The sequence below is a fragment of the Hipposideros armiger genome, unplaced genomic scaffold (assembly GCF_001890085.2).
Source record: "Hipposideros armiger isolate ML-2016 unplaced genomic scaffold, ASM189008v1 scaffold_280, whole genome shotgun sequence".
Taxonomy (NCBI): Eukaryota; Metazoa; Chordata; class Mammalia; order Chiroptera; family Hipposideridae; genus Hipposideros; species Hipposideros armiger.
Window position 1 is genome coordinate 207,409 of NW_017731630.1, and position 22,629 is coordinate 230,037.

General features: G+C 59.4%; 1 protein-coding gene and 2 long non-coding RNA genes across 5 annotated transcripts in view; 1 reads left to right on the forward strand and 2 right to left on the reverse strand.

The window, feature by feature from the left end:
* The window catches only part of ZC3H3 (zinc finger CCCH-type containing 3), a 67,607-nt gene that overhangs the window by 37,333 nt on the left and 7,645 nt on the right, over window positions 1-22,629 (forward strand). Inside the window, exons 6-10 of the mRNA XM_019657778.1 lie at window positions 10,989-11,176; window positions 15,866-15,908; window positions 15,985-16,146; window positions 16,252-16,321; window positions 18,293-18,424. Coding sequence (XP_019513323.1) covers window positions 10,989-11,176; window positions 15,866-15,908; window positions 15,985-16,146; window positions 16,252-16,321; window positions 18,293-18,424 — 595 coding nt within the window. The remainder of the gene's footprint in view (window positions 1-10,988; window positions 11,177-15,865; window positions 15,909-15,984; window positions 16,147-16,251; window positions 16,322-18,292; window positions 18,425-22,629) is intronic.
* Window positions 5,488-10,859, reverse strand: LOC109390845 (uncharacterized). Of its 3 annotated transcripts, none has more exons than XR_002125653.1 (5): window positions 9,991-10,859; window positions 9,078-9,334; window positions 8,332-8,414; window positions 6,108-8,187; window positions 5,488-5,965 (listed from the first exon to the last, which is right to left on the reverse strand). It is a non-coding gene; the product is annotated as an uncharacterized LOC109390845 (long non-coding RNA). The 3 variants fall into 3 exon arrangements; XR_002125654.1 differs by having other exon boundaries at window positions 6,108-6,299; window positions 6,784-8,414; XR_002125652.1 differs by having other exon boundaries at window positions 6,108-8,414.
* LOC109390848 (uncharacterized) lies at window positions 11,183-13,623 on the reverse strand. The gene is made up of 3 exons (XR_002125657.1): window positions 13,302-13,623; window positions 12,569-12,733; window positions 11,183-11,359 (listed from the first exon to the last, which is right to left on the reverse strand). It is a non-coding gene; the product is annotated as an uncharacterized LOC109390848 (long non-coding RNA).

The following is a 22,629-nucleotide window of genomic DNA, read 5'->3' on the forward strand; positions in this document are numbered from 1 at the left end:
CTCCTGCGTCCCCTCACTGCACCAGCCCCAGCGGTCAGCGCTCTCCCAGGTGCCCCAGCCCTGCTGCATGTGGATGCTGAACCCCGCTGGCAAGCTTGCCTGGGCCGGCCTCTCTCTCCTGTAGCGCACCGCGTCTTGATCCGTGTGACATGCAGGCGGCTCGTCTGCCCTTTGTGAGCTGGCCTGTGTGGCCAAGGCCTGCCCAGTGGCGGCAGGCCTGCCCTGGGGGCAAGCGGTGGGAAGGGGTTGGGCAGGCTCGCACCTCGTGGAGGCCTGGCTTCTTTTGGGCAAAGCCTGAGGGGACAGGGCCATGCAGGGCCCCATAAGACATAGCCATCACCATGGCAAAACCACAGGTCACAGCGTGGCCTCCCTGTGGGCCAGCAGGATGGGCCAGCTGGAGCGTTTCCTGACGGACTAGAGAGGATGTCCCTTTGGTTTGCCTGAAAGAAGCTTTGTTCTGAAAACAGCAGGACTGTTAGGAAGGGAGTCTCGTAGGGTCCATTAGGTTTCCCCTGTGGAGCCCGTGGGAGAGTGCCCTCGGGTTGAACCTGAGCCCCTGGCCACACCTGGCCAGCACCGTGGGCCCTCGTGTGTCCACGTCGTGTCCCTGGATGTCCCTGGAAATGACGAGCAGAGGAAGCTGAAAATACTGCCCCTGACAGGAAGAAACAAAATGTCCTTGTCACCCAGTGGTACCTGGGTGCCTTCCACACTCAAACACCATTTTTAAATTCCACTTATCCTGCTTTTAAAGGCACTAGTGAAGAGCATGTAGATGATCAATAGCATATGTAACTCTTTACATGTATTGACCTTCCAGCCTGATCATCCCCAAAAACTTCATTCCCCTGCAGACGGTGGCAGAGGCCTTGCCCCAGGCATCTAGGGGGCTCCCGTGTTGGCTGCAGGGTCTGGGGGTCTCATAGCCACTGAGGACCATGGTCAAAGGGCTCCCACAACCAGGTGCTTTTTCAGGCCACTGGCCACCGCCTCATCCCAGGGCCCCACTGTGGGGTGCTGGCATCTGCCCGGCTCTGTGTCATTCACTGGTTCTCTGGCCAGGAGGCTCCCATGGGGTGTAGAGGCTCCCGAGGAGGTGCTGGGCCCTGGGGGGTGTCCTTCCCCTGCTGTGGTTCTGGGTTTGCCCTTTTGTGCTTGCCTCCCCCATGCCTGCCACTGTGTCCCCTCAGAGGTCGGGCTGGCTGAGCCCCTCCTCCACACTCCTCCTTCAGGGGGTCCCTTCCTCACCACCCTGGGATCAGTGTTGCTGACAGGCTTCAGAGGGTCTCGCCAGCCACTTCATGTGCAAATTGGTGGACGGTTCAGGAGTCAGTGGGGTTGTCTGAGGGGTGTTTTGTTTTAAACGTTTTGTCCCCAGGTGGGTGGCAGCTCTGGTGGGGACAGGCCAAGTGACCCCTGCGTGCTTTCCTCTGCTCCACGCTCTGCTGGCAGGGCAGTCACAGCCGCCAGGTGGACCCGGAGGGGACCTCACGCTGAGCACCACCAGAGCCCACAGACCAGGCCAGTGAGAGCCTTGTGCTTTTCCCCTGACTTTCCTCCAAGTCAGCAAGGTTCCATGGCTGCCCCGCCCACTCCCCAGAGTAAGGAGCCCCGGTTTAATTTGCGGTTAGATGTCTGTTAAGATTGCGTGCACTTCCCAAGTCAGCACTTAATTGGCAAGGCGCTTGATTTAACAGCGTGGGAGCCTCCACCGGAAAAATGGCTTGAATAAATCACCGCCTGACGCCAGAAAATAGATATAATCTCAGCATTAACTACATTAATAGTAGCAGGAGCCGAATTAAGAAAGCTATAAAGCATAGGCGGGGGAGCATAAATTATGACCGGGCCTCTGTCCCCTCTGCCAGCCGGGCTCCTCTGGCGGTGGGGCGGGGTGGGCGGGGTTCCAGGCTGTTCCCAACCCCGCCCCCCGGAGGCCCCGCCCAGCTCTTCCCAGGCCTCTCGCATGGGGGTGTGCACGGGTGGGCGGGGCTGGGTGGGGTCGGCTCTGCAGGCGCTGCTGGGCTCTGGCTCTGGGAGTGATGCCTGCACCCCTGTGCCTGCAGGTTCCCTGAAGAAGAGCACCTCTCACCGCAGCGCTCACCCACCCCACCTTCAGCGCCTACTTGGGGCCAGGCCCTATCTGAGCTCTTTCCACCTGGACGGTCCTCAGCCCAGTAGGTGCCAGCAGGTGCTAGCAAGGTCCCTGCTGTGTGTCATACACAGGAGCATTAGAGCACCAGCTCTGACCCCTCTGCGCCTCCATCTCCTCCCTCCCACACATGTCCTCTGCCCTCTGGCATCTGCAGCCTGGAAGGCTTCTTGGAGGAGGTGACACCGGTCAGGCCCCACATCGGGCCTCCAGTTGAAATCTCCTCATTGTTGTTCCTTTGCCTGCCCCATTGAGAGGCGTTCATCCAGGATAGCCCGTCTATGGCCTGGCTGTCGGAGCGGCATGGTTTTGGGGAGTGGGCACCCACTGCAGCGTTGGTTTGCAGCTTCCCATGCCCCTCTCAGTGTTAGCTGCCAGGAACTGAGTAGAGGAGAATGCTATCCAGTTTAATTTCAATTTTATTCATGTTCTTTGTCAAGTTCACCATTTTTTATACTTACTGTTCATTTGCCTCTGCCCTGTTTCTTACATGTTTGCAAAACTCTTTAGATATCCAGTGTGTCACCTTTTATCACAGACTACAATTTTTTCAATTTTAACTTTGCCTTTCAGTTTTGTTTGTGAGGATTTTTAACAGAATTTTTACTTTTCTGTGTAAATCTATCATTCTCTTAAGACAGTGTATTGATTTGCTTAGAACAGCCTTCTGCCCCAAGATTATATGAGTTCAATTATATTTTCTTCTAGAGGTATGGCTTCAAGTTTTACATTTAAAATTTTTGTTGTGGACTGAAGCCCCGACCTCCAGTATGGCTGTATTTGGAGGTGGGGCCTTTCCAGAGGTAGTTAAGTTTAAATGAGGCCATTAGGGTTCGGCCCTAACCCGAGGGGACTGGTGTCCTTGTAAGAAGAGGGGACACCAGAGCTCTCTGTCATTGCACAGAGGAAAGACCACGTGAGCACAGCGAGAGGTGCCATCTAGTCTGCAAGCCAGGGAGGGCCCCCCCCCCCCAACCGCCTGCTGGCACCTTGACTTGGCCTTCCGGCTTCCAGAACTATACCAAAATCGTCTTCCGTTCTTCAAGCCGCCTCGTCTGTGGTGGTTCCTGGCCGCCATGTGTAGGCGGGTAGCTCGCCCTTTTAAAGACCCTGGCTCTGTCATGCCCACTGTGTGGATATACCAGTTTGTCTCTTTCACTCCGGGGACATTGGGGTTCTTTTTAGTCTCCGCTGAGCGTGTCGCTGAGTGGCCAGAACTTTTGTTTCTGTGAAATGGCCACCTTAGAGGGTGGGTGGACGCCGCGTTGCAGATGAGGCCAGTTCCCATGGCGGCCGTCCCCATCTGCACTCAGCAGCCTCTCTGAGAGGGCTCTGCTCTGTGGCCCCTGCTGGGCCTGTCTTCCCCATTGCAGCCATGCTGGTGTGTGTGCCCTTCCCGGAGACGCTGGAGGCCGAGTGTCTCTCCCACCTTCGTGGCCACTGCTGCACTCTTCTGTGAAGTGCCTCTTGGAGGCTTTGCCCACTTTTGTGTCAGTTTGTCTTTTTATTGATTTGCTGGCGTTCTTTACATATTATGGATGCGTTCTTCTCTAGGACACTTCTCACCGTCTGGGGCTGGCTTTTGAATGCTGGGTAATGCACCAATCTTTACTTCTGTGAGCAGTGCTGTTTGTGTTCTGCTTAAGAAATATTTGCCTACTCCGAGGTCATGTTTTCTTCTAAAAAGTTGACCGTTTTAGCATTCACTTTTTTTTTTTTAAGATTTTTATTGGGGAATTGGGGGAAGGGGAACAGTGCTGGGGAATTGGGGGAAGGGGAACAGACAAGTTGCTGTCCTTTTGTTCTTCAGTCTAGTTGTGGAGGACATTGCTTCACTGGCCCAAGTTGGCACCATCATTGCGCTCTTCCCGGGCAAGGCAGATCGGTCGCTGGCTTCTGGACGGCCGCTCACGGTGGCTGCTGGCCGCTCACGCTGGCTGCTGGCTACATACGGTAGCCCATGGCAACCCACTGCCACAGGGGCTGCAGCCTACTCCGTCGCCTGCAACTCACGGCAGCCCAGCTCCAGGTTGAGCTGTTGTTCAGCATCTTAGCTGTAGAGGGCAGTGTCACTGGCCCTCATATGTGGGATCCGAACCGGGGCCCTCTGGCGTCCCAAGCCAGTTTTTAACCATCGCGCCACTCGGCCGGCCCTAGCATTCACATTTAAGCCTATGATCCTTCTTGGGTGAACTCTTGCTTGTGGTCTGAAGTAGGGGTCCAAGTTCCTTTGTCTCCTCACTGATTGGCATTGTACTGAAACAAGCCCCAAGCCCCGCCCACGTGCGGTGCCCCGAAACACGGATGTTCCCATGTCTGCCTTCCTCCTGTGTGTCTGTCCTTCCAGATGGCCTATAGAAATACTAGTTTGGTTTCTCAGCCTTCCCCAGCCAACTTGCCTCCAACCAACAAAGCTGCGTTTTATTCTTCTCGCCGCCCCTTCCTCCTGTCTTCGAAGCTGCAGGTGTCCTGTGGATTCTGCAGGCCCGGGACACCTGCTGTGGCGTTTCCCTGTTTACATGGGGGGAGCTTTTCCTTGTCCCGTCTTGCGTCTTGCTGCTAGAGCCTTGCACGCCTGCTGACACTCCTGTGTGTTCACTGGCAGTCAGCTGCCTGCCCCCCAGACTCTCAGGACCTCTTGCTATTGAGCTCATGGACCCTACCCTGGTATTGGCATGGATGCCACCATCCCCGGCTCACTGAGGACACCACCCCTGTTCCAGGGAGCCATGCTGCTATTGCTTTGGGATCGCAGGAGGAGACATCTCACCAGCCCCTCACTTTGTGAATCTCTTTAGGTAGTGGTGACATGGTGACCAGCTCGTGGCATTCTGGGTCTTGTTATGTTTCTACTTTGTCACACACCCCTGGCTTGGACTGCCCAGTGTCCCTCAGCTGGGCCACATCAGGGACTAGGGCACATGTGTGAATATCTTTGGGGTCACCAAAGGGGTGCTACTCCAGGTGGAGGCAGGCCTGAGCAGAGCAGATAGTGGCTGTTGCCATGAGGCTGGAAATAGGCCAGTGTGGCCGAGGGTGAGGGGCACGGCACAGACAGAGCTGACGAGTCCAGGTGCAGGCCAGGCCCTCTAACCCAGAGCAGTGGGTAGGCACCGGGACCAGCGAGGGAGGGGCGGGTACCTCGGCTGACAGTGGAGAGTGTGAGGGCTCAGGCTCCGACACAGGTCACCCAGTCAATGAGAGACACCTGCCGCCAGAGGTCAGGGTGACCAAGCTTTTCCATGGAGCCTTAACGACCCCTGTCCCTTGGAGCAGAGGGCTCAGCAGGGTGCTCTCTGGGCTGGGTCCCCCCGCCCCGCCCCTGCCTCTCACCAGCTGTCACATGCCGAGGGGGTCCTGGGCCGACAGCCCAGCCTGGAGGGTGAAACCTGGGCCCCACCCCAGCCCTAGACCCCCAGCCCTCTGCCCCTCAAGCTGAACTCGGCCCTCCTAAGTGGGGCTGTTAAGGCCCAATAATGCCTGTGTTTGCAGCTAACATACAAAACACCACTCGTTTCAGCTGAAATGGATTTTTAAAAGTGTCATTTTATGGAGAATTTTACTTTCCATCTTGTTGTTTATTAGGCTCTTAAAGGGAAAGCTTGTAATGCATCCATTGATCGAAATACCAATTGAATAGATGTGAGCACATGACATAGCCCAGCCCCTCATGATGGAGTTGCAGTGTTTGTAACAGACGGACGCAGCACAAGCAGTGTCGCCCACCAGCGCGCCAGCTGGCCAGGACGCCTGTCATTTCTGTTCATTACCAGGAAGAGATGGTGGGGGCCCCTCGGGAGGGAGCAGCACCTGACAAAGGCGTCAGGTGACCTGCCTGCACCCCACCTCGCCCTCCAGTTTCATTCAGGTGCTCAGCCCCTCTCCAGGGTCGTCCTCTCCTTGCCCCCCAAGGTCACACAGCCCCCATGTCCTCCCAGGCCCACCTGCTCACCTCAGGAAGGTGGGTGCAGAGAGCCAGGCCGCTGCGGGAATGGCTGCAGGGTGCTTGGCCCCAGCAGGCGTGGTGCCCAGCCCAGGAGCGAGTCTGGTTTGAGGAGGGTCCTGTGAGGTCAGGCGGCCACGGTCCCGTGAGGCCTTCACCATCTGCTGTGTCACTGGCGCCTGAGCCCCGCTTCTTAGACCCCTGTGGAGCGTGGCACACCTGCCTTTGGCTCTCCCTCACCTCCCACCCTGCTGGCCCTGCTCACCTGAGGAACTCCATCTGCCTCCACCCAGAACCACCCTACAGACCACCCAGTGTGCCTGGGGGGGTGGGCTCCTGAGGTGAGGGGCCCTGTCCTGCACTGGCCCTGACCTGGGAGTGTCTGAGGGGAGCTGTGCTCTACCATGGGGGCTGGAGCTTCATCCCTGCCGGGCAGAGTGGGCACAGGCTGCAGCAGCCCAGGGCAGGGGGGTCTAGGGGCACGGAGCAGGAGGCCGGGGCAGGAGCCGGGGCTGGGGCCTGGGGCTGGTGCCGGAGCCGGGGTTGGGGCAGGAGCTGGAGCCGGAGCCGGGGCCGGGGCTGGGGCTCGCCCCTCGCAGGCGGTGTGCGGTGGCCCGTCAGCGATTCTGTGGAAAGCCCACTAAGCAGTGTGCAGCCTGTCACGGTGGCGCAGGGCCTGACCTACTTGGAATTTGCTGTGCAGAGCTGCCTGCCGCCCTTCTGCTGACGGCGCAGTCCCTGCTCGCCTTGCAGCTTCGCAGTCGTGCTCCATTTCCTGAGAACTGCCTCCCCGGTTGTTTTCTCTGCTCCCCAGCCAGCGTGCCCGCCTCCCTCCCGGGCACCACTGCCTGGGCGGCCCGGCCACACGCTGACCCTGCCCCAGCCCTCGGGGTCACCCGCCCTGCGTCCCCCCACCCACAGACCCGTGCCCAAGGTGCTTCACTGCAAGAAACAGCACCTTCTTGCTCAGTATGAAGGTCTGTGCCCAGCCCCACTCCGGTCCATAGGACGTGTGCCTGGCTGGCCTCAGGGCACACTGCTCTGAAAGGCCTTGGAAAGCCTCAGCATTGAATAGACAGAGTGGGGGGCTGAGGTCCCCTCAGCCATGACAGCGGAGGAAAAGCCGGGCTGCCGAGGCGGTGTGTGTTGAAAGGCGGCTGCCCCTGGTCAGGAGGTGGGGCACCCGCCCTGCCTGGGGCGTCCCAAGTCTGTCTGAAGGCTGCCCCGGGGCCCCTGGGGCGAGGCTACCTCCTCCCCTCATGGCCCTCCTGCCCCTGAGTCTGCCCTTGGTCAGGAGCAGCCCTCCCCCAGCCCTCATCTGATGTGCCCAGGGTCTGGGGTGCAGGGGAGGCAGCCCACCGGGCGCAGCACCCAGGGTGGGGTGGGTGAGCAGCCGGACCTTGGAAAGGCTTCTCAGGTCCTGTCACGGGTGAATGGTGTGTGTGCCCCGTGTGCCTGCGGGTTCAGGGGCCGGCCGGCCTGTCGGCTTCTCGTGTGCGTACCTGTGTCCTTGCTGCCAGGCTCCGTAGCTGCGGACGCCTTGGGGGGTCCATCTCAGCTGTGCAGCCTGTGTAGTGGGCAGAGGTGCCCTGCGCAGTGTTGGGACTGCATGGACCTGCCTGGGTGGTGGCTCAGGGCTCAGGGCGCTGGGGTGTCCAGGGCGGGCCTGCCAGAGCGGGCACACCCACACTGGCCCCCGCTTCCCAGGGACAGCCTCCGCCTGTGCTGGCCATGCCCTCCTTGGGGTTCCTTTTCCCTGGGATCTTTCACCAGCCCAGCATGTGCTGGCCCCACTGTCACCCTCCACACCCTGGGATGGCCTTGCACCGGGAACTCCCAGCTGCTGGCCGTGCAGCAGACTGGGGACGGCAGCTTTTCCTCGAAACCCACTTTTGTGGCATTGTGTGTCTTCTCCCCATTACCACCGCTTTTCATTTAAAACGTTATCTCCCCCCACCTGTCCTTTGTGCCCCCCCGGGGGGGGGGTGAGGGGAGGCCCAGCCCTCACCCTGGTGTAGTCAAGGTTATGGTGATAAATCCCGGGGCATTGTCACTGCTATTCGGAGTAAATTGGCTGGCCGCTTTCGGGCTGAAGGAAAGATAATTTGCTGTAGTATTTCAAATGGATTAGAAATGGATTTGAAGAGAGAGTTCATGCCTCCCATTACAAAGGCGGGAGAGAGGGCCATCTGAAGGCACCGCTCGCCCCGCCTTCATTACCCACGCTTAATACCTTTCCTATTTTCCAGCGTTAATGAAATTTCCTGGCGGCGTGGGCCTGCCGGCCGGCCGGAGAAACCTTTAGATCCAAGGCTCCTGTTGTAGGAAAGGGATTGCAGGGCCGTCGTCGCGAGGGCAGAAGCGTTCTCCGGGTCCTTGGCCCTGCTATTATCTCATTAATTTTATCCCCTCTTCTCAGTACAGGCCGTTTCCAAAGGCTGTCTGTCCATTAGGGTAACAATTTACTGCAGAGCTGTGACACCCACGGCAGTGGGAAGCTGCCGGGCGTTTGGGGCGCGTGCCCCCAGCTCACCATTCCAGTCCCCACCCGCCCAGCACCCACCCACCCAGCCACGGGCCCAGCCAGGGTGATGGGGACACCTGCAGGCCGGGCCCGTTCCCGTGGGCAGGTGGGCTCCTCCCGAGGCCCTGGCCGGCCCAGCCCAGTTCTGTGGGTGCGTCACCTCCCCCATGACACCTTGTGTGTGCGTGTGTGGGGGGGTGTAGTTTCTCCCACTGAGGCGCCCAGGGTTTTCTGGTGCCCTGGAGGCTGGGGGTCCCAGGCTGTTTCTGGGGCCAAAGCCCTGCACCCTTGGGCACGTACATGTGCACAGGCCTCCACCCCTCCCAGATGGCCTGCGGTCCCCTGTAATTGCCAGCAGAACCCAGGGGTGTGGTGTTTTGGGTGGGAAAAGGGGACCATCACCCTTAAGTGTAACTGTGGGAGTAAGCAACAGTGTCCTGGAAAAGAAGGGTCACCTGAGGTGGGCTTTTCGCTGTAAACACAGACTGAGCCAGTGCTTCTGCGTGAGGGGCGGCCGTGGCCTGCCCCAGCAGCGGGGTGGGCCCGCTGCCCTAAAGCCTCCAGTGACTTCTGAGGATGCCACCTGGGGGTGGTCTGTCCCCGTCTGGCCTCAGCCAGGAGCACGCGTGCACACCTCTTGAAGGCTGGGCTCCCAGGGCGTCTGGGCCCCGCTTCCTCCTCCCATCTTCTCCAGGGCGTCTGGACACTGGGCCTAGGCAGAGAGGTGGGACATGGGTCTGGTTGGTCACCTGTCCTCCTGCTTCGTGGTGAAAACAGAGGGGAGGGCTGGGGTCCTCCCAAAGGAAGAGGCAGCTAGAGCGGTCTTCTTATTTCTGGCAAGCGGCAGCCCGTTCTCAGCAAGAAAAGCCTGTCAGGAGTCTTGGGGGTCTGGCCACTCCGTGATGAGAACCAGAGTTCGTTCAGGGGCTGGTGGGGTCAGACCACTGAGGGCTCCGGGGTGAGTGAGCTGCGGCGGCCACGGCCTGTGTGGGTTCAGATTCAGGCTGAGCTGTACCCTGAGGACAGTGGCCACAGCCCCCAGGGCTGACAGGGCTCCACAGCTGCTCCCTCCTCACAGCTTGGCCTGGCCTCAGATGCCCCAAGGTCTGAGGAGAGCCTGGTGGTCTGGCTGCCTCCCCCAGAGGGTGCCCGCCCACACCGCCCTCCTGCCCAAAGGGCCCTGTGTGGGGTGGCTGGAGCCTGTGGGGCATGGTCAGCCTGGGCCAGGTGGCCGGGCCGGGCCCCTTGGTGGGACTTGTTCCCTCCAAGATTGGTGTCTGTGAATTTGAATTTTAATTAAGGGAAACTGGGTTAAGTGCTTTCGGGCGGGTGGTCCCCCTGGACGCTTCCGCCCGCGTTTGTACTTACACCGCAGCTTTGGGTCCCCGAGCGCAGTTCACTTGCACACGTTCTTTCTCTAACGGGCCCTTGGAGGCTGCAGGCTGGTGAGAATTACGGAGAGACTGAGGCCTAGAGGGGCAGCAGCCGGCACTGAACGGTGGGGGTGGCGGCCCAGCCCACGCAGAGCTGCCTTACCTGGCACCTTCGTGCCTGTGACCCCGCCGTGAGCGGCTGTGCGCTAGGACGCCCCAGGGCTGCCCGTCCCCTCCTGACTCCTCAGAGCCCTCCCTGGCCCTGGACGGCTGCCCAAGTGGAGTTGGGGGTCCATGTGCTTCCCAGGGGAGGGCCCACAGAGCGGTGGGGACCCCTGCCCCCAAGGACAGGCCCCAGCAGGAGCGCACCCTGCCTGTTAAGGTTCTCTGCTGGGCCTAGAGGACGACCTCACGCCCGCCCTCCTGCTGGGAGCATCCCTGGGAAGAGGCAGTATGCATGTGGGACAGCTGGCAGGCCTTTGCCAGGGGGCGCAGGGGGCTCTAAGCAGAGTCTGAGCTAGTCCAGAGTTCAGCTCATTTTGCACAAACAATTCACTGTTGACTTGTGTTCTGAGGGGGAAACCCCATGTCCCCTGGACTCCTGAGGCTGGCTGGCCCCTTGGGCTCAGTGGCAGCCTGCCCCCATGATTGCTGGGCAAGTGTGTTGGCCAGGACAGCTGCAGGGCCCCAGTTGGTGCCACCCAGTCAGCCCTGAGCCTGGGGGCTTTCGGCTGACCCCACTGCAGACGCAGTGGTGTCTACAGGGGGGCATCTATAAGTGGAGGCGTCGGGTCAGGTCCCAGAGGTGTGCCTGTTGGAGGGGGAGGCTTGTCCCTTCAGGGGCTCATGAGGTCTCAGTCTGGTTGGCAGGGCTGGGGGGCGCCACCTCCTATGCCTGGGGGCGGGGGTGGGGGGACAGGGGAACAGAGGTCTCCTGACTGTGGTCCTCGGGGCTGGGCTGACCTGGGCTGACCGGCATTTTTCTGTCTACAGGTCCCCGGGGCCGAACCGCCCGCGCCCTGCCAACGGGGGCGGGAGACCCCAGGCCGGCTCCCCCCGGTGGCGGGACAAAGGCTACCGCTGCATTGGCGGTGTCCTCTACAGTGTGTCGGCCAACAAGCTCTCCAAGACCTGTGGCCGGCCTGGCGGCGACGGGGGCAGCAGGCCCCTTCTGCGCACAGGTGAGGCTCCTGGGGGCCCCGGGCGCTCCCCATCACTGCAGTGCCCATAGTGCGGAGTCGCTGCGCTGACACGGCGGCCAGGGCACCGGTGGGGAGGCCCCACAGCCCCTGTGTCCCCGGGGAAGGCTCCCGTCGGCGAAGCTCGCGCTTGGCTGAGCGGCCCCTGATTTTCCGTGTTCGCTCCTGGACAAAGGAGATGAGCCAGGCATGGTAAACATGGCCAGGCGAGCGAGCACCTGGGGCCGCGGTGCTGGAATCGCATTGGCAACGCCTCCCGACTGTGTCTGGAGGTGGCTGCCGCCGCCCCGCATGCCCCGCAGCACGGGGAAACAGGCTGAAGAGGAGGAAATGCTTTGGACTCGCTTATTGTACAAATTAACTAGAAAAATATTTGGTCTCAGTCCAATTCCACCCCCTTCCTTTGCTGTCACATAAAAAAGGGCAAGGTTGCGGGTGCTGTGGGATCGCAGAGGCCCGGCTCTCCCCAGCCCCAGCCCCACGCCCCATGCCAGAGGGGCAGGAGGGAGATGCCTGAGTGCCCCCCAAAGCCCCTGCCCAGCTGGGCTCCCAGAGCCTCTGTCTGTTGGACTCAGGGTACCCAGCCGCCCCCCTCCAGGCAGGGAGCTCCCCAGGAGACGCCACGGCCCCTCCCTGCCTGTGTGCCTCAGTTTCCCCATTCCTTCCCCAGGGCTGGGCTATGGGACCTCCCAGGACCTTCCTGCCTTGGCCTCCGTGCCCCCTTGTTGGAGGGGAGCAGGTGCAGAGCGCTAGGCAGGCCTCCTCACAGGTCCTCTCGAGGCTCCGCCCCTTGGGCATGACGCCTGTGGGCCATGCCATCCCCCCTCTGACCCCCAGAGCTCGAAGGCCATGGCATTGGCGCTTGTGGTCTGTGGGGTCCCACGCATTGGCATCACGGAGGGCAGCGCCTCAGACCCCTCCTCCACCCACTGCCTCCCAGGCAAAGCAGAGCCCCTCGCCACCCGCCGTGCCCACTGAGCAGGCCCTTTACAGGGCTAGCCACAGCCAGGCCGTGTGCCAGGCGGACCGGCCACGGAGGCTTGTGGGTGGTGCTCTGCAGTGTTTCAGTTGGCCTTGTGTGGGGGGAACCCACTGGCCCCAGCCTCTCCGGGGGCCTCCTTGGTGAAGGGCACACCTGGTTGTCCTACCCCAACCCCCATAGCTGACCTGGCTGACTGGCAGGACCCAGGCTCTGATCCCCGTTGTCCTCGCTTGGGGCTGGGTGGAGCTTACTGGCCAACGGATGGGATGCCCTGTCTGCTGGTGTCTCCTCCACCAGGCATGCCAATGGCCACCACCCACCCATGTCAGCCCCACGGTCTGGGTCCTAGGGACTCCTCCCTAGCCAGACACTGGCCGCTCTGGTACTCGTACCGTCCACATGCAGGGGCCCAGGTTCAGAATGTGGCTTTAGGCCATCCCGGTGCTGGTGGGGACCTGCTGCCCAAATGGGCTGGGTGGACCGTGGGCGAGGGCTGTACCCACCACCTCTTCTCACTTCTCTGTCCCCTCTTCTGCCCTGGCGTCCATGGTGGGAGGCTGAGAAGAGGAGGCTGGTTTGCACTCACACCTCCTCACAAACGTCGGCATGGGGCCGAGTTAGAGCCGCCCTCGTTGGGCCCCGAGTCCAGCCCTGGGGAGAGCCCAGGCTGCTGCCAGGGGGTGGCAGTCAGAGCAGGAGGGGCGGTGCCTCTCACTGGAGCCCACTGCCCTCCACCCTTCCACATGCTGAGCTCTGCAGAACCCCCTTCCTACTCCCTGGGCACAGCCCTCCCGGCCTTCCCACCCCTCCTGCCCGGGCTCCAGCCGTCAGGCAAGAAGTGAGGGGGACAGGGGCCTGAGGGCGGGGTCCCAGGCCGACCTGCCCCTGCAGGCTACAGCTGCCACCCTGCTGACCAGCCTTAGTAGCCGCTGAGGGGCAGTCCTAGGGCTGGCCAGCCAGGGCAGCGGGGTGGGACTTGGCACACAGACCACAGCGGGGACAGGGCAGAGCCACAGCCCTGAGGCCCCGCCCACCCTGCCTGCACAGCAGCCTGGACCCCTCTGGCTGGCCAGGTCCTCGCTGAGGAGGATGGGCTGCCCCCGCCGCCACCGCAGTGCCACTGACCTGCGACCCACTTAGTAAAGAGGGATTAAAGAGAGGTTTTCTCCTCGGGTGTCAGCGCAGCTCTGACTGCAGCCCTCCTGGATCTGTCCTCTCCTCCTGGTCCCTCCTGGCTGCCTGGGCCTCTCAGGACACATCCGCCCCTGGCTGGGGCCACACTTTCCAGTGGGCGGACCTCAGCCCCCCTCTGGCCCAACAGCCTGCCATCCCCGTGGTGAGCAGGAGCCCCGGTCCATCTGCCAGAGCCACCTCGCTGGGCTGGCCCCCAGGCCCCAGAGCAAGGCTCCCTGCTGCTACTGGTCCCCACGTGGCAGGTTATGGGGTCTGTGTGCTGTGTGGCCTCATCTGTGACCTGTGACGTGCCAGCCCCACCCTCAGAGGGCCTGTCAGCTGTCTGCAGCCAACGCCAAGGCCCCGCCCACTGCCTCCCTCCCTTCCTCCCACGTGCCCCTTCTGGGGCTCCTTGTCAGCCCAGACCCCTTGTCAGTCTTCCCCCAGGGTGACTTGGGGGTGTGGCTGTTGCAGCTATTTTAGGAAGATCCCTGGGAAGTGCAAGTTCTCTGAAGGCTCAGCGCCTCCCCTCCCAAGTTGTGAGTTTCAGCTGAACTTTTCAGCACCTCTCAGCCCTCCTCCCCTTTAAGCCAGCTACTTGACGTGCATTTTTTAACACTGCAAAGCATTTGAAAAGGTGCCTGGAACTCCCACCGTGAAGCCCTGCTGGTGTCTTTTTAAGAGTAGAAAGTGGAAAGGGGAGTCAACCTGTCCCCTCAGAGGCCAGGCCGGGGCTCGGTCTGACAGGCCGGACACGTGATAACAGCAGTCCCTGGCAGGAGCAGATGGCGCCAGAGCGTCACCAGCAGCCTGGGTGACAGCCCGGGAACCACGCTCACCAACAGCTATCACATTGCACTCTGTCACCCGCTGGCTGGCAGGTGTATGGTACCATGTGCCACCTGGACCAGCCCCCGCTGCCCCCTCAGGACTGGCGTCCCCGGCCTGGGAACCGGGACTCCACTGTGGCCTAGGGCCCTGAGAGCCCCTTCCTGCCAGCCCTTCATGCCCTGAGGCCCCTCGGTCCACTCTTCAGCCCCCTGCACCATAACCAGCCTGGGCCCCCCTTTCTCTGGAGGTCCCGCTGCTCAGCCCTGGAATCACCCCTTTTAAACTTGAGACTGAGGCTGAGAGAGGGACAGACACTGGCAGAGGGGTAGCTCCAGCGGCCAGTGACAGCCCGGCCCAGAGAGGGGCAGTCAGGACTTAGCAGTGGGCGGATGTGGAAAAGGGGCGTCTGAGGTCCAACCTGTGGGGAGCAAGGGAGTTCGGGCTTGGCAGGCCGTGTCAGAGCAGTTGTGTGACCGGGTCTGGAGCTCAGGAGATGGGACGGAGCTGATGGGCCCTGGAGAGGTCGCCCTGGGGAGGGTGGGGCCAGGGACCTGCAGGTGGCAGGAGGGCACCTGCCTGGGCCTCCCATGCGGCCCTGATGGGGCAGCTCAGGGCCAGCAACTTGGGGACGTCCCTTTAAAGCCTGGGTGCTTTGTCATCGCCTCAGATCCCTAGAATTTCTGAGTGATGTCACTTCTGTCTCCTACCACCGGATCCATTTCAGCAGTTGCCTGTGGGAAATTGGATCTGGTCTGGGGAGGGACATGTGCATGTGACAAGCTGGGGGGCCTGGGTGGCTGTCCTGAGCAGGTGCTTGCTGTGCCCTGCCCTCCCAGGTCCTGGGGGGTCGCAGGCAGGGGCTCTGTGAGCCCGGACACCTCCCACCCGCTTAGGACTGGAGAACCCAAAACACAGCTGCCCTGGCTGGGAGTGTCCCTGCTGCTCCCTCCTGACACCACCGGCTGCTTCGTGGGCAGCTTCCCGCTGGGCCACAGTTGGTGACCTCAGGGACAAGGCGCCTTGCTTGGTCTCTGCACCTGGGTTTTGAGGCATATCCTGAGGCACCGCCACAGTTTTGAGGAGCGGGTGCTACGGGCACCCCCCATGGCCTAGGAGCCAGACACACCTTCAGGGCCTCCAGGGACCTCGGCGAATGCTGCTCCCTGCAGAGCGAGGCGTGAGGAGGAGAGGACACCAGGCTTTGCGGCCACCTGCTGCTTGTTTTGGTTTCCATTTTACAACCCTTTAAATACAGGAAAGCCGTTCTTGGGCACTGCAAAGCCAGGTGGCAACCCCAGGACCCACTCAGAGCCCACATCCTGGGGCTCTGCTCCAGGTGGAGGGGGGGAGCCCCCCACACTGTTCCTGGGACCCCTTCCTTGTGGTGAGCCCACTGGCCAGCAACCAGTGTGGCCTTGGGGCGCCGTGCGGCAACTGGACCTGGTCCCTGAGCCCTGACCCTCCTCCCCACAGATGCGCTCCTGCACGGAACCAGGGTTGGGGGGTTTCGCTGTGTCCTCAACACTGTGTCCCCAGCAGGTCTGGCAGGGACCCAGTCTGAGGAGAAGGGAAGCAGTGCCTGAGCTGAGGGTGGGGACGCCAGGGGGTCCTGCGCCACGCAGGCGAGTGGGCAGAGCCCAGGGGGTGGCCTGGCTGACCCGGCCCTATGTCCTTTCTCTCCACAGGCCGACTGGACCTTGCCAGCAGCTGCAGTCGCTCCTTGGCCAGGTATGTCCCTGGGGTTGTGTGGACAGGGCCCTGTGTGCCCGGGCCTCACGCGCCTCACGTGTCCATGTGTCCACAGCCGGGCCCTGCAACGCAGTCTGGCCATCGTCCGACAGGCCAGGCAGAGGCGGCGCAGGAAGGAGCCGGAATACTGCATGTATTACAATCGCTTCGGCCGGTGCAACCGCGGCGAGCTCTGCCCCTACATCCATGACCCTGAGAAGGTGGCCGTGTGCACCAGGTGACTGCCCGGCCAGGGGCCTTGGGGGGCTGGCGTGGGGTGTGCGCAGGGTCCGCTGCCCGTCTCGGCTGCCCTCCCCTCAAACCCTCTCCTTCGCATACACAGGTTTCTCCGGGGCACGTGCAAGAAGACAGATGGGACCTGCCCCTTCTCCCACCAGGTCTCCAAGGAGAAGGTGAATGCCAGCCAGAGGCTCCCTGGGCAGGCTCCCCCGAGGTCCCCGCCAGGCACCCGCAACTTTTCTCTGAGGAGTGGGGGTGTGGCCCAAAGGCTCTGCCCCTCCGTCCCCACATGGGGACTGTTCCATTCAGCTGCCTCTTACCCCAGCTGAACCGGAGGGTGTCCACATGCCACATGGGAGGCCTCCACCCCAGTCCCTGCTACGTGTCCCCAGCCTTGGCCCACAGGTGTCCCCTCCACCACCATTGGCGAGGGTCATCTGTGAGCCGGTGTGCTGAAGGCCACAGGGCGCAGGAGAACGGAGACAACCAGCTGGGCCCTTGGGTCCCAGGCCCCACGCCATGGGCCAAGGGGAGCGAGTGGACCCCATCATGCAGACCCGCACCTTGGGGGCAGCCAGGGCAGGGCCTGTGGCCCCAGCACCTGCTGGGAGCTGTGTGGTCAGGGGTCAGCACTGGAGCGCCCAGGAGCCGAGTACCCCATCTACCCCGTCTCCCGTCCCCCGGCAGAGGCAGTGCTGCTGCCACAGCTTTCCCCTTGAGGGACTTGGGACGAGTCAGCATTTCTCTCTCTCACAGAGCTCCAGACTCTGTTGTGAGCAATTTGGAAATTCACGTCGAGTCTGTCTCAGGGCCATTAGCTCTGAGCTCTGAAGCCGGAGCCGCACGCCTGGCCCGGGCTGGGCTGTCTGATGAGCTCGCAGCGCCAGCCCCTGAATTAACGTTATTGTTATTTGTGCGGACGTGGCGGGTGCAAACAAGGTTAATTGAAATGAGAATGCGGTTTCCTCTTGATAGTGGCCGTGCTGACAGGAGGAGGACTTCCGTTTGGCATACAGTTGGCTTTATTACCCTTTTTATTAGAGCTAATTTGGGCTCTAGATCAAAAGCACATTAAGGGCGCTGTGTGCAGATGCCGGCCCCTCTCCCCTCCGTGCTGCAGTTAAAAGACAATTAAAAATAAACTCTCCAGCACAGAGATCACCCTTTGTTCCTCTGCTTTCTCCCATCTCCTCAGCTTCTCCTCACCCGCCCCCCAGAAAAGTGCACCGAGGAGCCCAGGGCCAGTCAGTGGGGACCCACTGGGGGCCTGACCAGCAGAGGAGGGAGGAAGAGGGCCTGCAGGCCCCAGGAGGATGAGACCCGCGGGGGGAGCCTTGTGGCCCGGCCCATTCCCTATGGGAGGGGGCAGGGTTCGGGGCGGGCGAGATCAGAGGCCCTCCTGCTGGCCCTCAGGCCTGTTTCCCCCAATGGGGAGGAGGTGGGCTACACATCTCCCTCTCCCAACCTGGGGGCCAGGGACTGCTGAGGCCACACAGCCCTGCCCAGGCTCCTGCTCTGTATCCCTGACCAGGTCTCCCCTGAGCCAGCTGCCCGCACTGGAGCCTCCACGGTGCCAGCTGCAGTCAGTGCACAGGATTGGGCTACTCTCAGGTGGCTCCCTGCCCGCCGAGCCCACTGCCCATGTGTCCCCTGCCGGGCCAGGGCGCCAACCCATGGACACTGCTAGCTGCCTACCCATCAGGCAGCTAGAAAATCTTCTGCAGGATTTCCAGACCCACCTGGCCCGTTGCGCATGGTCCCGTAGCCTGGAAGCTGGGTGGGCTCAGAGCAGGGTCGGACTCTGGTGGCCATCCCTGCCTCGGTGTCCTCCTCCTGTCTGTGCGAGGGCAGCCATGCTCTGCCCTGGTGACCACACCGTCTGCAGAAACCAGGGTCTGACTGAGCAGCGGGCAACCCTCCCCTGGCCCGGCCCCAGGTGCCCTTGGCTCCGGCTGGCTGCCCTCCCGTTGGTCCGCACCAAGTCCGTTTCTTCCTTGAGGCAAGACTGCGGTAAGGGTCTCCAGCCATAGTCTGTATGACTCTTGCCCAGCCTTGGAGTCCTGGTGTTTCCACTGTAAAGTGTGGGGTGCCTAACGGGGCGCTGCGGGGGGTCTGCCACCCTCACTGCCACCCTTTCCCCACAGATGCCCGTGTGCTCCTACTTCCTGAAGGGGGTTTGCAGCAACAGCAACTGTCCCTACAGCCACGTCTACGTGTCCCGCAAGGCGGAGGTCTGCACCGACTTCCTCAAAGGCTACTGCCCCCTGGGCGCAAAGGTGAGGGTGCGCCCAGCCTGGGCCTGCGGGCTCCTCTGTCCGCCCTGGCACCTGCAGCCTCCAGGTGGCGACGGGAACTCAGGAACTGAGTGGTGAGGGGTCCTAATTGCCGCTTGTCGCCTCACCTGTCAGCTGTGGGAATTACCGACAGCTGAGCAAACTGGCCCCTTCCTCCTTAATGAGGTCCCATCACTCCTCCCTGTCCCCATGGGGGCCTGCGGGGGACGGGGGCTGCATGGACAAATGTGGCCCTGGCTGTGACCCCTGGACAGGCCTCTTTGGTTCCTGGCACCCCAAGAGGGAGCCTACTCACCACCCAGGGGCCCGCTGCCACCCTGTCCCCTGCCACAGGGTCTTGCAGTCTGCATTGGAGGTCCCCAGTGGATTTGAGGACATGGACCCTCCACTGCAGGTGCCCGGGGCGGCAGGGCTGGGCCTCGGGCAAGGGGAGCCCATGTCGGTGCAGGGCACCCCCCTGCGTCACACTGCAAGGATCCCAGGGGAGCACGACTGCACCACGACCCTCTGCAGTTGGTAGAGCCCTTCCACGCGTCCTTGCCCTCCTGCTGCCAGACCGAGGCCTGGGGACCTGACTGGAGCTGGCAGACACCGGGCCCCTGTGTGTGGGGTGGGACCCCCACAGAGGCCGTGGGTGATAATTGTAAAGTACTCCAATTTCAGTGAAATACCAGAGTGATATTTAAGTTCTCCTCTGTTAGAGGAAGTGCTTACTGCGCCCCTCTCGGCGTGGCTGTCACATGATGGATAGTAGCTGGTGATTATGGATGGGAAAGCGCTGAGCAGGCCAGACCCGCGGGTGGGCTTGGTGCAGGCGGCAGCCAGGCCGCAGAGGGTTAACTGTTCTCTAAATAACGGAGAAGTGCTGAGTCGGCACCTGGCGCCTGGAGCAGGAATCCTCAAACGGGCCCCAGAGAGTCCGCAATATTCCACGAACCAAGCGGAATTGTTAACCTTGCTGCAGGAGGCCCGGCTCGTTAAAGAGGCACATCCCCCTTCCTGGGAACAGTGCAGGCTGGGACTAAAGCTCCTTCCGGAACGGCCCTGCAGGCTGTGTCCTTACACTCCAGGGACTCCGGCACGCGGCCTTGTGTGAGACGCGACAGCCAGCTAGTGGTGGGCTCCCCTGGTCACTGGACGTGATGCCGGCCCAGCTGCCCGCTGTGTGTCCTCTGCTCCGTGCCCGTGCGAGAGTAGCCACTTTGCCCGCCATCGTCCCTTCTGTGTTTCTGAGTGGCACTCTTAAGGAAGAACTTTCTCTTCCCCAGTTTACCTCTGTGTGCACTTGCATCGGTGTGGACTCAGTGGGTTACGGTCCACTCCTGTCCCTGTCCCTTTTCTGGGGCCCTGCTGCAGCCCCGCACTGGTCCCCTAGGAGTCTGGCTCCTTCCCTGGTGTTTAAAACTAGGCCTGGGCGCTGATGCTCACTGCAGCCGGGGTCCCTGCCCCAGCCTCTCCCGGGGCAGAGCTGGGAGTTCCCCGTGTGTCCCGTACTGGCCACCGTGGGCCCACACGGCCAGCCCCTCCTCGCTCCACTGTCCCCACCGGGCTTCCTTATTTCTCCATCCCCTGCATGGCCGTGTCTGTCCTCTGCTTCTCCTGCCTTGCAGAAGCTCTTGTGTCCTCTGGATGTCATTCTTTGGCTTCGGAATCACAGACAGCATGTCCCTGTCTGTCACCACCTGTTAACTCTGCCCATGTTGTCTGTCCTTCCTCAGGCTGAAGGCCTTCAGCTTTTTGTCCTGTGGGTCTCGTCCAGGACCTGCCCCCACTGAGGCCACAGGGCCCCCCCCAACCCCCAGCGAGGCTTTCCAGGCCACGTGGAGGTGGGCTTGAGAGGGGTTCCTGGGGTGGGGGCTCAGACCCCAGTTCACCCCCATCCCTACCACTCGAGCCATGACCCCACACCAGTTCCCCACCCCTCTGGGCCTCAGTTTCCTTTTATGTAAAATCCCTGCTGCCGTGGGTGGCAGCTTTTTGACGGGCTTTGCATGTGGCTACCAGGTGTCCCCAGCACCACTGAATGGCTTGGCACCTTTGTCGAGAATCTATTGGTTTTTCTGGGTTCTCTGTTCTAGTCGTTGGTCTGTGTGTCTATCCTATGCCAGTGTTTATTACTATAGCATTATAATAAGCTTAGAAATCAGGAAATGTGGCACCTTCAAATGTGGTTCTTCTTTTCCACGATGGTTTTGCCTATTTGGGGTTCCTTGCGAGTCCGTATGAATTTTTTGGATGGGTTTTTCTATTTCTGTTTGGGGGTGCTTTGCGATTCTGGTAGGGATTGCATGGAGTCCGTAGATCACTTTGGGGGGAACTGCCATCTTAATAACATTAAGCATTCTGATCCATGAATATGGGATGTGTTTCTATTAGATCTTTAATTCCCCTGAGCAACGTTAAGTAGTTACCAGTGTACACGTCTTTCGCCTCCTTGGTTAAATTTATTCCTGTTACAAATGAAGTTGTTTTTTAATTTTCCTTTTAGGTTGTTCGCTGCAAGTGTACAGTCATGGAATTGTTTTCGTGTGTGGTTTTTAGATCCTGAAATTTTGCTGAATTCATTTATTAGCTCTGACAAATATTTTTGTGGATTCTTCATCTGCTAACAGAGATAATTTTCTTCCTTTTTATTTGGATGCCTTTTATTTTGTTTTAATTTCTTTATTTTTGCCTAATTGCTCTGGCCAGAACTTCCAGTACTGTGTTGAATAAAAGTGGCAAAGGGGGACATCCTTGTCTTGGTCTTCATCTTAGAGGAGAAGCTTTCAGGTTTTTACCGTTCATCTGGGCTGCGGGCTTTTCCTAGATGCTCTGTGTCATGTTTAGGTCCCTTCTGCTCCTAGTATATGTGGTGTTTTTATTATAAAAAGGTGTTGGATCATGTCAGATCAGTTTTGCCTCATTTGAGGTGACCATGTATTTTTTTCTTCGTTCTGTTAAGGTGGTCAGTCCGTCTTACCACACTGAACCACAATTGCATGGATTGATTTTTGGATGTTGAACCATCACTGCATTCTGAGAATAACTGCAACTTGGTCATGATGTCTGATCCTTTCAGTATGCTGCTGAATTCAGTTTTCTGGTATTTTCTTAAGGATTTTTATATCTGTGTTCACAAGGAATATTGATCTGTAGTTTCCGTTTCTTGTAATATCTTTGTCTGGTTTTGGTATCAGGGTACGTCTAGCCTTAGATTATTTTGGCTCTTCCGAGTTAGGAAGTATTCCCGCCTCTTCAGTTTTTTGGAAGAATTTGAGAACAGTAGTAGGTGTTCGTCCTTCTTTATGTGTAAGCTGCCTGGTCCTGGGCTTTTCTTTGTTGGGAGATTTTTGATAACTGATTCAATCTCTTTACTATATATGGGGTCTAGTCAGATTTTCTATTTCTTTTTGAGTCAGTTTTGGTACATTGTATATTTCTAGGAATTGGTCTACTTTATCTAAGGTGTTAAATGTATGAGTGTAGAATTGTTGGAAGTGTTCCCTAATTATCTATCCTTCTGATGTCTTCAGGGTCTATAGTGACCCTTGTTTCATTCCTGTATTAGAAATTTATGACTTTTCTCTTTTTTTCCATCTGTTTTGCTAGAGGTTTGTCAATATTCTTCACCTTTTCAAAGAGCCAGCTCTTTGTTTCATTGGTTCTTCTCTTACCGTTTTTCTCTTTTCAATTTTATTGACTTTTGCTCTTATTATTGTTTCTTTCTGTTGCTCTGGGTTTATTTTGCTCTTTTTTTCCCATAGGTTCTTGAGGTGGGAGCTTAGATTATTGATTTCAAATTTTTCCTCTTCTGTATGAATTTAGTGTCCTACAGATTCTGAGATGCTGTGTTTTCATTCAGTTCTGTCTTTTTAATTTCCCTTGAGACTTCCTCTTTGACCCACAGGTTATTTGGAAGTCTGTTAGTTGGTTTCCAAGTGTTTAGGTATTTTCCTGTTATCTTTGTATCATTGATTTCTATTTTGAGTCCATCATGGTAAAGAATACACCCTGTATGACTTTAATTCTTTTAAAATTTTTGAGGTTTGTTTTATGGACCAAGATATGGTTTATCTTGGAATATGTTCCATGGGCACTTGAACGTGTGTTCCACTGTTGTTGGGTGCAGCGTTTTATAAATGTCCATTAGATTTTTCTGGCTAAAGGCATTTTTTTTTTTTTTTTTAGCTGAGCCATCCTGCTAC